This window comes from Grus americana, chromosome 19, assembly GCF_028858705.1.
Source record: "Grus americana isolate bGruAme1 chromosome 19, bGruAme1.mat, whole genome shotgun sequence".
NCBI lineage: Eukaryota > Metazoa > Chordata > Aves > Gruiformes > Gruidae > Grus > Grus americana.
This window is the reverse complement of record NC_072870.1, coordinates 11237325-11249021: the sequence shown is the minus strand read 5'-3', so window position 1 is coordinate 11249021 and position 11697 is coordinate 11237325. Positions and strand designations below refer to the sequence as shown.

General features: G+C 51.8%; 1 protein-coding gene across 1 annotated transcript; it reads right to left on the bottom strand.

The window, feature by feature from the left end:
• Nucleotides 1-616: 616 nt before the first annotated feature.
• On the bottom strand, nt 617-3861 carry SRSF1 (serine and arginine rich splicing factor 1). Its single transcript, XM_054847392.1, has 5 exons — nt 3253-3861; nt 2679-2863; nt 2238-2410; nt 1789-1975; nt 617-1379 (listed from the first exon to the last, which is right to left on the bottom strand). The coding sequence occupies exons 1-5, from the start codon at nt 3444-3446 to the stop codon at nt 1357-1359; spliced, it is 762 nt and encodes a 253-aa protein (XP_054703367.1). The 5' UTR covers nt 3447-3861; the 3' UTR covers nt 617-1356.
• Nucleotides 3862-11697: the final 7836 nt, after the last annotated feature.

Genomic DNA, 11697 nt, shown 5'->3' with positions numbered 1-11697 from the left:
CTACTCGTGCTGAATCCTTCCAAGGAGATTGCTCCAGCGTACCTCTCCAGGTCCTCGCTTTGCTCCTTTTACCAAAAAAATGAAAAACTCCATCGTGCATCTTAAGGGCTCCCATCGTCAAAAATAGGAAAAAAAATATCTTTGGAATAGCCAATTGAGTTGAATAAAAAAATCCACACGAATGCGGTTTGGTTGGGGCAGGAATCCACTCCTATGTTCCTGGTAATTTGATCCCGCTCCATGAATCCTTGTAATTCAGCCTCCCTATCCTATCCACATAATGATTTGAATCCAATGATCCAGCTCCAAGGATTGGGATCCAGTGAGCCCTCTCCAATCCAAACCTTTATAACCAGCAAAACCAAAAAAGAGGAGGCAAAAAGTTAGATACTGTAATGAAAAAATAGGATTCTGGGGAATGATCAGTTATGTTTGCCATCAATTAATAGAGATGTACATTAATAACTATCAATTCCCCAAAACAAACTTTTGAATGGTGATGCTCAGATAATTTTTAGAAATGTTAATTACTATTTGGAGGAAACATTGTAATATTTACAATATGTCAACTGAAAATGCCAACATACTCATTGCTCGTACGGTGGTGTGCTACAGGTTTTGTGGTTGCAAAAAATGTTTATGAAACTGGAAAAGCTTACTGCTAAAGCTATCCACCTACTGTATGTCTAAGCTATAGCTAGCACTCCCAGCTGGAAGGTAACAAAATTAACTAACCGGAGTTTTCAAACAGATCGGTGAGTCAATTGCGAATTAGTCTGAGGGGGCAGGGCTGAGACTTTAAGAAATTATTCCCACCTAGGTTCTCTATTTTTGCTTTCATTCTGATACTTAAAAAAAATGAAATAGCAACGCTGTATCAGTCACACAGAGGACATGCAGATTTTAGCAGTATTGATATTATACTCTGATTTGAAGATACCCTTGATCTACTGCAAGTGTATGAATACTACATAACATTAACACTTGTAACCAAATGCTGCATGACAAAGGAAACCAATACTCCCACCCCCGTCCCAGTTTATTCCTTTAAAAAACTAGAATGGAATAGAGAATTACAAAAGCAAGTGTTTAGCCACAATTGCCCCACAAAAAAGTTTTAAAGAGAAGAGCAATTGTAGTCTGCAGTAACTAGAACATGCCTGAAGTGACACGTAGGTGCACGTACTCAATTAACCTGTCTCTCAGTATAAGGTCAATACTGCCAAGTTCATCTGTGACAATAGCACTTGGAGTCATACCATTGCCTCCATTATTGATCTGATCCTCCTCAATCCTCCTTTTGACAATCCTAAAATGATTGACATGTGCTCCACAATCCTTTAATCCAAAGCATTCTTAATCCATCTCTTCAGATATGTCTACAGAAAGACACACGAAAAGGCAAGATAAAATATAAGATCCCCCAGAAGAGACAAGTTAGCCACAAACATCCCAACATCCCCAGCTCGTATAAACCATAGCTGAACACTGAGACATTTACACAGCAATACCACGGTTTGAAGAATGTTGGTATTTAACTAGAACTAAATTGGAACAAGCCTGACTGACATCAATTAAAATACAATTTACCAAAGACATGAGGGGAATGTTGATGTTAAGGAGCAAATACTCACTAGGGATTTTACACAAGAATGCAATTCAACACTTCAGCCAATTTGAATAAAACAGTTTGAATTAAAAAAAAATGAAAGACTGTACTAAGTAAAGGAAAACTGTGTACAACATGGGGTTCTACAAAAAGATCAGAGCTAGTGATCATTTATGTACGAGATCGGGATCTGCTGTGGCGGGGAGAGTAGCGTGGAGATCCTCTGCTTCTTCTTGGGGAATAACTGCGGCTTCTGCTGTTGCTTCGACTACGGCTTCTGCTACGACTACGGCTGCGTGACCGAGATCTTCCATAGCTTGGACTTCTTGGGCCATCAACTTTAACACGGATGTAGGCAGTTTCTCCCTATTGAATAGACAGAACTTTCGATTGAAAAGTCTAGGCTTCAGGGCCATCTTTTTAGGCATGCTGACAGACTGAAGATATTGTTTACTACATCACGGAAATAGACATCTAAGCTTTAAAGTCTATTTCCTGACAAACTGACCGCAGACTTATTCAGCTGCTTTGATATAAACAACGAACACCACACGTTCCTTACCTTCAAATCCTACTGTTAAGCCCCTTGTATCCAATTCTGGCCAAAGAAAGTAAGTATGAAACCTACCTCGTGAGATCTAAATTTAGTGTTATCCAGTTTTCGCACAGCGTAGGTCATATCTTCCTTCCGTACAAACTCCACGACACCAGTGCCATCTCGGAAAACATCAGCATAACATACATCACCTGCTTCACGCATGTGATCCTTTAAATCCTGCCAACTTCCACTTGGAGGCAGCCCTATATAAAACCCAAGAAATTACTTTAGCATCGGATTATATTCTCACCTCTCATAGTTAAAGTCAGGTTGCAGCAAACAAAAGAGACTATTTAGCAGGTAGACGGGCTGCCTCGAGGAGCCGGTAGCACGGCACAGGCAGCGCACCTCCCAGCCTACGCGAGGCGATGCTTTTTAAGAAACAACGTGGACCCGCAGCCCCCCTGGCTGGGAAGCTTGCCTAGAGGACCCCAGGGGAAGCACTTGGGCTAAGAGAGAGGAATGACTCACCCGAGACGATCACTCTGTACTCCGAGCGCCGGGACGGGGGGCCGTACCTGCCCCGGGGGGCTCCGCCCCCTCCGCCACCGCCGCCGCCTCTGCCGGTGCCCCGGCCGCTCCGAGGGAACTCCACGCGGAGGCGATACCCATCGTAATCGTAGCCGTCCCGCCCGTAGACGGCGTCCTCCGCGTCCCTGCGGGACGGGACGGGGCGGTGAGTGCGGCCGCCCGCCCCCCCGCGCCGCGCCCTGCCCACGCGCCGCCCCCCCGCCTTTGTTCCCGCTTCCCGCCGGCCCCACCCCGCGCCGCCCGCCCGCCGCCCCCCTCCCCGGGCCCCCGGCAGCGGGGCCGCCACCCACGACAGCGCGGGGGGCCGTTAGCGCGGCCCGAGGCCCGGCGCAGCGGGAGGAGGCCGACGCCGGACGGGCGGGGAGAGGCAGGTCGCAGGCGGCTGCCCCCGCCTCAGGCCCGGGGCTGGGGAAGGGGGGGGACACGGGACGCGGGACACGAACACGACACCGACCGCGGCAGGGCCCAAGCCCCCCCCCCCCATGGGAGCACCCGGGGGTGGTGGGGGTCTCACCTGGGGTCCTCAAACTCCACGAAGGCGAAGGGCGGGCCCCCGCGGCGGTTCTTGAGGTCGATGTCGCGGATGGCCCCGTACTTGTAGAAGACGTCCTCGATGTCCTTGGTGCGGATGTCGGGGGGCAGGTTCCCCACGTAGATGCGGCAGTCGTTGTTGCCGGCTGGGCCGCGGATCACGCCCCCTCCGGACATGGCAAGGTCAGCAATGGCTGCGGCGGTGGAGGGCCGGAGCGCGGAGAGCGGGCGGGCGAGCGGGCACGGGGCCGAGCCGGGCAGACGGGAGCGGACACGCCGCCTCCCCCAACAACCGCTTCAAAATGGCGACCGCAGCTCCCCTCGCGGTTCTACTGCGCGCAGCGATTTCACCCCGAGACGCAGCACCACCCGCGCCGTCAGCCAACGAGGCAGCGCACGCGTCTTCCGCCGCGTCCTCACTCCTCCGTCCTGCGCATGCGCGACTGCAGAAGAAAGTAGTTCCTCTTTTATTGCCTCTTGGCAGCTCCACACAAGAGGCCGAAGCCGTGGCTGGCGGTGCAGCTCCTAAGCGCGAGAGCACAGCGAGCCCGGTTCTCGCTCGGAAAGCCCCCGCTGCCCGCGGTGGGTGAAGAACGCAATCCCCCGCCGCGGTTTTTACAGCGGAGGGCCGTATAGCGTCACGTCCGGTGCGGCGCCCGCGCCAAGAAGACCCGGCCGGGGCAGGGGAGGGTGTATCCCACAGTGCACCGCGGCGGCGGGGGCGCTTGGCGCCAAGGCGGGGGGCGTGTCCCACAATGCACTGGGGAGGAGCGCGCGGTTGTGCCGTGCGCAGCGGCTGCGGGAGGCGGGTGGGGGAATGGCGGCGGCGGTGCCGGCGGGACGTGGGCCGCTCTCCGCTGCGGGCAGGAGGGCTGCGGTCGCAGTCACGGCTCTGTCACGTTGTGGCGTGCGCGGGGGGGGGGCGTGGGGAAAAGGGTTCTGCCCGCTCCCCATGGCGGGCGGGAGGGCCGAGGGTAGGACAGAGGCGAGCTGGGACCGGTTGGGCCGCTCTGAGGTAAAATGGCTGCCCTGAGGGCACAGGGAGCTGAATCCCAGGCCTGCGTCCGCTGCTCTGCCTTCCTGCTTAGGTATCCCCTTCAGCAGAGCATTTGAGTTAAATTCTAGGGCTGTTGGGTTTTGTTGGTTTTGGTGGGGTTTTTTTTCCCCCCTTAACACTGTGCTTTCCCGTTTCTGAACACAATACCGTGGTTCTTGGGGGCTCTTGCATCAGACTAATCTCGTGGTCTGCTCTGGAAGGACATTCAAATCTACTTTGCAGACAGCACAATGACTTTGGACAGAACAACCTTAAGAACGTACTTGACTTTGTTTTGTGCCTATGTACATTAATAGAAGTGGAGGAACAAAAAAGGCATTTGAGGCAAAGCTGCGTCTCAAGTGGACACGTTTATGAAAACACCATCTCCTGAGGGCTCTATGGTGTGTCTTCAGAGGTTTAATGTAGTTACACGAGAAATGTGTACAAAAGGGGGCAGAAAAGGATTTCCTGGGGAAGAAGCAAGAAAATAACATAAAATCTCATGAACGTAACATAGTTGTAATTTACATAAAGTCACTTTAAAACACCAGTGTAGTAGTGTTGTTTGTCCCAAAGCCCTAAAAGATGTGCGAAGACAATAGAGGTAGCTTTAAATAGACAAACCGCTTTGGTGTGCCCCAAACCCTGGGTGCAGAGCAGCTCTTCCCTGCTGGGTCCCGACTCGTTCACTGCTCGGGGGTCAGGTCACAAATTGCTTTTGAAACAGGAAATTTTTTTGTACGATCCACAAGAGGTAACGGATGCAGGAGGGCTACTCCTGAAAACGTTAGAAATAGTTGTACGTTGGCAATCTGAATGTCTCTCATTTATCCCTGGGTATCTTTTGTATCGGCACAAGCGAGTCCACGTGGTGCCGGAAACGTTGAGTCGCTGTAACCACCGTGATGGGGTTGAAGTGTCTGAGTGTGTAGAAAAACCCTTTAGGCTCCTAAGTTAATTAAGGGATTGTGAGAAATGTGTCATGCCTCTTTAGTACAGTCTGTCGTGCATACTTCATTTTTCATGTGTTAATTAAAAATGCATATTCCTCTAGAAAAACAGCACTCCTGATGACTTAGAGTTAGAAAAATATTTTCACTGTAAGGTCATAACTTGTTTGACTGTTATAAATGCCTTTCATTTTTCTCTCGTGTAGGTTAAAGGACAGTAACGTGCTCTGCTCTAGTGATTTTTAACATTGGTAATACCTGTACCATTGCTAGTGGTTTAAATAAAGACTGCTATTAATCACTGAAAGATGATACGAGAAAGCCCATCTTCAGAAGTGGGGGTTGCAAACTATAAGCTACCAATTCTCTAGGGATTTTCTGCGTCTCTAAAAGAGTGTTACGGTTTCACAGTTCTGTTTGTAGCGGAATACAAACTGGTGAGACGGTGACCCTGGTGTCCCTGCGGCTCCAGCGTCGATCTACGGGACTTCAGGGGCTGCTTTTGGGTAAATCACGTTTTTCTGAATCAACACAATTTGACAAGCTCATTCGGTTCTTTCCCATATTAAAAAGAAATAAGAAAAGAACAACCCCCCCTCCTTGCAAAACCCCAAATCTCAAAGACCCCGAATACGCTCTTCCCAGGCGCAGGGAAGGCTCCACCCTTTGCCAACAACTGAGTCTTCACTTTCAAAACCTTATTAAACTGCCGAAAGTTATTCTTAAAGGCATCATAAAATAATGGTAGGTCTGCCTGGTTTGTGAAAACGCTATTGCATAATTTCTTTTGTGTGTTAATAATCCTCATAACTGCTTTAAATGATTGCCTTAATTACCTTAATGAAGTGTCTCTTTATAGAAGTATTGAATGTTTTCTTCCTCATTACCTTTTTTAGCTCTGTGTTATCAGCGGAGAGCTTAAAACAGTCGGATAAGCTGCAGAACATTTATTTGCTTTGTCAGAGTCGCTTTTGGCTTTCTGGCAAAATGTATATGTGCAGAATCATTAAACATTAATTATGTAGAAAATAAATTACTGGGAAGGAAACGGCAAATAATCTTGCTTAAAAAAAGAAAGCCAACTACTGCAAAATGACAAGGTTTCGTTGACAGTAATGAAACCCAGGGCTTTCCGGCTCAGAATATTGCTGAATAAGGCCAATGTTAACTGCGCGGCCCAGTACGGGAAGAGTCTGAGTGTGCTGGACGTACCCCGTGGGGACGCGCTGGAGGACGCTTTGCTGCTCCTCAGTCTGCGTTGTGCCTCCTCACGTACAGACGCAAACCCAGCAACTGTGGGTTGGCCCTTCCTGGCATTTTCACAGCCTGCCTTCCTCTTCCTGCGGCGCAAAAATGGCTCTTGCCCTTTCCGAATAACCACCCCGATGCTGCGAGTGGGTCTTTTTATGCAGAGATACTAAAACGCTTTCGAACGGGCTCACCGGCTCTGTGAGCGAGAACCTGTTTTTCCCAACCCTCAGTACAGTACGATCCAGCTGGGATTAGTCTTGGCTAATCTTACTTTGTTGCAAAATAAGTTTACCAAAGCTCAGGTTGTTTGGAAGAAAAGGATTGTTCTTAAAACAGCGCCTTAAGTTGTAGCGGTTTTTTGGAGAACTAAGCTTTGAGTTGTCCAAATTTGCTGTTTCCCTCCTGTAACGGTCATTCTGAACATGCTGCTTGAGTGGTTTCTTTTGGCGTTTCAACAGTAACACGAGACTGCACAGATAGCCTCTTTGGAGCTTGAAATATAAAGCTGGTGGTTTGGGGGCCTTCGATTTTAAATAGTGCCTCACTGTTGTCAAAATTATTAATTTGCATGTAGAAAAAAGATGCAAAAATACAATCTGCGATTTTTTTCAGAGAAACTCTGAGTACATTGATAAGATAAGGAAAGTGTGTGTAAGTTTGAAAATACTCCATAAAAGCGATGGTGGCAGAGTTCATTTTGTTCGTGTAGATTAATATGTAAACAAAAAGATTTCCTCTGCACACGCTGTAGCGTGTCTTGATGCAAACGAAAGCCGCAACCCACTTTGACAGCGTGAGTTTTTCCTGCAAGGCCACACGCAGGTAGAGACGTGAAGAAGAAAAGCCGCCCAGAAGAGCGGGCTGCGTCGACCGGCCATTTCCGTGGATAACACCACCTGAATTCAAACCGTGCTGGAAGGCGGCGTGAAAATGTTCATTTTTAGAAATTCTGAAACCTTGCTCTTTTTCCTTCATCAGAACAACTGGAGTGTTAGAGCTCGGCAGGGCCGTGACCACGAGGTCCCCGGCGCGGTTGGTGAGGTGTTTGTGGTACGCCGCGGCCGCAGGACCACGAGCCACCGCGTCACCCCACGCTGGTCTCCAGCAACTCGCCGGGCTGGCTGGAGGGAGCAGAATCTAGGTAAATCGTGGTTATTTGTCTTGCTAGTAGCAATTAAAGGTTAATTTAAAAAAATAAGTTAAAATCGGGTTTTGACGTGATTTCTGCTGTCTTGTTTTCACGTTACTCTGATTTTCACCTTTGATTCCCGTGTGGCAGCTCACCACGTGTGGGGCTGGGGAGGGGACGAGGTAGCAATTGCACAGACCGAAAAGTGTAAACGAGCCCCCAAACCTGGATGAACTGATTCCTGCCCCGGGAACATTTCTGTCGGTGCAGGGCTCTGCGGGCTCCTGCCCGCTCCCCGCTCCCGCTCGCGCTGACTACTGCAGCAGCCGGGTTATTCCCTCTCCCCGCCTGCTGGGATGCTCTAAAGCCTGGCGTGGTGGAGGAAAAAGAATGCAAACTTCATGAAAATAAACCTGCTAAGGAATAAATCTGCGAAAGGGAGCGCATCCGTTTGGGTCGCTCATTTCAGAAAGATCCCGGTGGTCAGGTGGAGACCGGCCGGCGAGGGTTTCCCTGCAGCTGCTGCTTCACTCCGTTTCTTTTCTGTTTCCCAAGTTCCCTCCTTTCCCCTTGACGCCTTTGCACGCCCCAGGCGTGCGACATGCGGCCAGCTGAGCTCTCTGCACCGAGATCTGCCGAGGAGCCGCTGCCATAGCGCACGCCGGTGGCACGGCACCAGCACCGGGAGCTCGCCGGCCCTGCTCAGCACCTCCTTTCCCGCCACCCGTGCTCTGACTCGGAGCGAACGATGCCATCCCGATAGAGGGAACTGAAACGGCAGTGACAAAACACCGGGGAGGTAGCGCCGAGCAAGAGCCCCACGGCAGCCGGGAAACGGGCAGCGTTTTGTGCGTGTCCGTTGGAGCCGTCCACAGCCGCTGTTGGGTGCGCGGCACTTGCCGCCCGCCCCACCGGGAAACCACGGTGCCGTGCCCCTGCCGCGGGCAGCCAGAGCTCCGCGCTGAGCCATCGTGGTGGCCATGCCGCAGGAGCGCGGGTAGAGCTGAAGCTTTTTGTTCTCCAAAAATAACCCCAATTTGCTAGGCCTCAGTGGTTTTTAAAGGGAGGTCTTCCATTAGCTTTCTGTCCGAGAGCCGCTGGCAGCGATGCCGACGTCCCCGCTCCCTCCTCGGCTTGGGGCTTTCAGAGACAACGGGATGCGGCCCCCGTGGCATCAATTTGCTGATTTTTTTAATACAAGAAAATAGAATGAGTGAGAAATGCATTAAAATGTGTTTCAAGCGGGATATTTTTAACTACAAATAAAGTTTTAGGAACTGTCGTGTTGACATGCGTAACTTTATGTAAACATTTGAGAAAGGCAAGGGATTGCGATAACCGCTTGAATACAAAAAGTCACGCAGACCAAGGCAGGAGTGACACCGAGCCGTGTATTTTTACCTTCTGAGCTCAATGAAAGGCAAACAAACGAGGAAAAATAAACCAGACGTTTACAAAGGGCCCGGGGTGGGAGCAGTCGCCAAGTTCCGGAGCACTTTGCCGAGCCCAGCGCCCCGGCTACAAGGTGCCGCTAAAGCCGGTGTCTGTTCCCACTGGAAATCCTGTTTCACGGCATTTTATTATCCAGGCATTGCCCGTTTAGGAAACCTTACAGTTCATAGCCAAATCATTCTTAAAGGAGGTGAAAGGTGTAAAATCAACTGCTTTTAAATTAGCAAGTTAAAGTATGTAGTCAGAAATCAGGAGCGAAAACACCCTGGCTGTCTTCTATCGGCAGCGGCTGTCCTTCACTCTGCTGTGCAAAAATGAAACAGTTTTCATTTCTTGTATGGGACCTGACTTACTGCTACCATGATGGCCCAATGAAAATATGAAATCAAAGAAGAAACCTATTTTTCTTCTTTTTCCAAGAATGCCTTTTGGGTGCAGTTGCTTGAGGATAGTAAATGAGAATAGCAGATCATGCTGATTTAGCGGCAGCACCCAAGCATCATCAGATATTATTTTGATAGTTTCCTGGGAAGCATATTAACATTTTTATACTCTGTGAAATACCACACACGAGAAAGAAAGGATCAAAGGAGCCGAGAGCTTCGTGGGATGAGGAGGTCCGGGAGAGCTGGGCTGGCGAGGGCGGGGAGCCGCAGCACCAGTAAAAGTCCCGTTTCCTCCACGGGGATCCGTTCCCCGTAAACCCAACGCTCGGGATAACGTTGTGCGTACCGAGAGTTCACTGCTGCCTTCGTTTGCCTTTCCATGCCAGAGGTTTTCATCAGATGTGCACCGCTTTGCGTTTAAAGAGCCAGGGTGCGTGTTTTGCAATGGGAACTGGGTTTGCCGAGTTTATCCTCTGCGGCGCGGCCATGAACTGAGACGGAAGGCAGAGGGGAGGTGGGACGCAGCGGGGCAAAGCCCTTCCCGAGCACACCAGTGGGACACGCTGTGCAGAGCTCCGTCCTGCGCCAGCCCTCCCTTCTCCATGTCACGGCAGACCGGTTTCAAGCCCAGCACACGTCAGCGTTGCCTTTGGGGGGGGCTTTGCCGGCCCCCCGGGGCTGCCGCCGCCTGGCACGGGTGTTCTCCACCGACGTGATCCCACGCACGAGGCACGGGCCGGGCTCTCCCGGCACCACTGTCCTTGCTCCCTGCGTGCCGGGGCTGCAGCTGGCTCTGCTTTCTGTTCGAAGGGGTGGCGAGGCATCGCCGGGGTGCGCACACACACGCTGCTTCGAGGTCCATGGGATTTCCATTACGGCCCGTGTGGCCGCAGCTCTCGGCCCCGGGGCCATCCCCCGTGAGGGTTTTTTGCTGTTAACAGCAGAGGAAGAAAGAACAATAAATGTCTGCTGCTGGTCCCAGGGGCGAACATAAAGCAGTGCCTCCGTGTGCTTTTGTTTGCTCCGAGAGCATCCAAGACATCAGTGAGTATTTTTTTTCCTCTAGGGCTTTTTTTTTTAATTATTCCCTTTTTTATTCCTCCTCATCCTCCTGGGCAGAGGGCAGCTTTGCTCCCTGACCGACAGCTTGCCTGTTTGGAGTTAAACACGAGCTGAGCGCTGTGCCGGACCGGGGCTGAAGTGCCCCCCGAGCACTGGTGGGACTGGGCTGAACTGGAAATGCACCTTCCGGATACCCACGGTGGTGGTTTGCACCGAGGGCTCGGGTTTGGACCCGGTGCAGCTCTGGCAGCGGCGCGGGAGCCCGGGGAAAGCCGCTGGCTTCTTGGTGCTCCGCAGCGAAGGCAGACGTGTCCGATGGCGGCTGGCCCACGGGCTCGCGGGGAGCCCGGCACCGAGGCAGAGCCGTCTGAGGCCGCCGAGGCTGTTTCTGGGGATGCGTGTCGTCTGCGCAGAGGTTTGCTCTCCTCCCACGGGTATTTCCTTGCTGTGGGGCCTAAGCAGCTGTTACATTCCCTTTAAAAAAAACCCCCAACTTTACAAACTTTGGCAATGTATATTTTGTTCGCTAGAAACCTCTACTCTCTCCTTGCCACAAAATGCATTCCTGACACCTCCTCCCCGTATCGCCCTGAATACCTAACGCCCCTCACACCGGGGATGTGGCTGGACCCTGCCCGGTAATTCCCACCCCGGGGGGTGCTGGGCAGGGGCCGGGGTGCGCTCGCAGCCCCAGGCCTGAGTTATGCCCCAATAAATCAAGTCTGGGCACGTTTCGCTGCGTGCAGGAGAGGAACCGAGAGGAAACCCCCGGGGCAGCGATGCCCCGCACCCCGGCCCCGAGGCCAGCCTGCACCAGCCTGCCCGGGGGGCTGCCCCGCTGTGAGGGGCTTCCCCGGGGCCCGGGTTGCGCGCTGGAGGGACACCACGCAATTTCATAAGGAGCAGAATACCAAAAGCTGAGTTTTCTTCCTGCCTCTGCATAACACGGAGCCAGCACTGGACCTCTGCGCTTTTTGGGTGGACGCTGGGCTGGTTAAGGGTGTCTCCCCAGCGGGGGTCTGTTGCGGTGGGCGATGTTCAGACACTCGACCCTTCTTAGGCAGGACATCGCTGCCAGGAGGGAGAGCACATCACTGGCAGGAAAATGGGAATATTCCCTGCATCCCAACAGAAAAGCCGCCTTGCACTTAGGCTGGAG

Excerpts from the sequence above, each read along its gene's own strand:
- SRSF1 (XM_054847392.1), bottom strand. The coding sequence starts at position 3,446 with ATGTCCGGAGGGGGCGTGATCCGCGGCCCAGCCGGCAACAACGACTGC. Across the intron at positions 2,411-2,678 it reads GTACAGAGTGATCGTCTCGG|GGCTGCCTCCAAGTGGAAGT; the intron begins GTGAGTCATTCC and ends GGTTTTATATAG. Across the intron at positions 1,976-2,237 it reads CTAAATTTAGATCTCACGAG|GGAGAAACTGCCTACATCCG; the intron begins GTAGGTTTCATA and ends TCTATTCAATAG.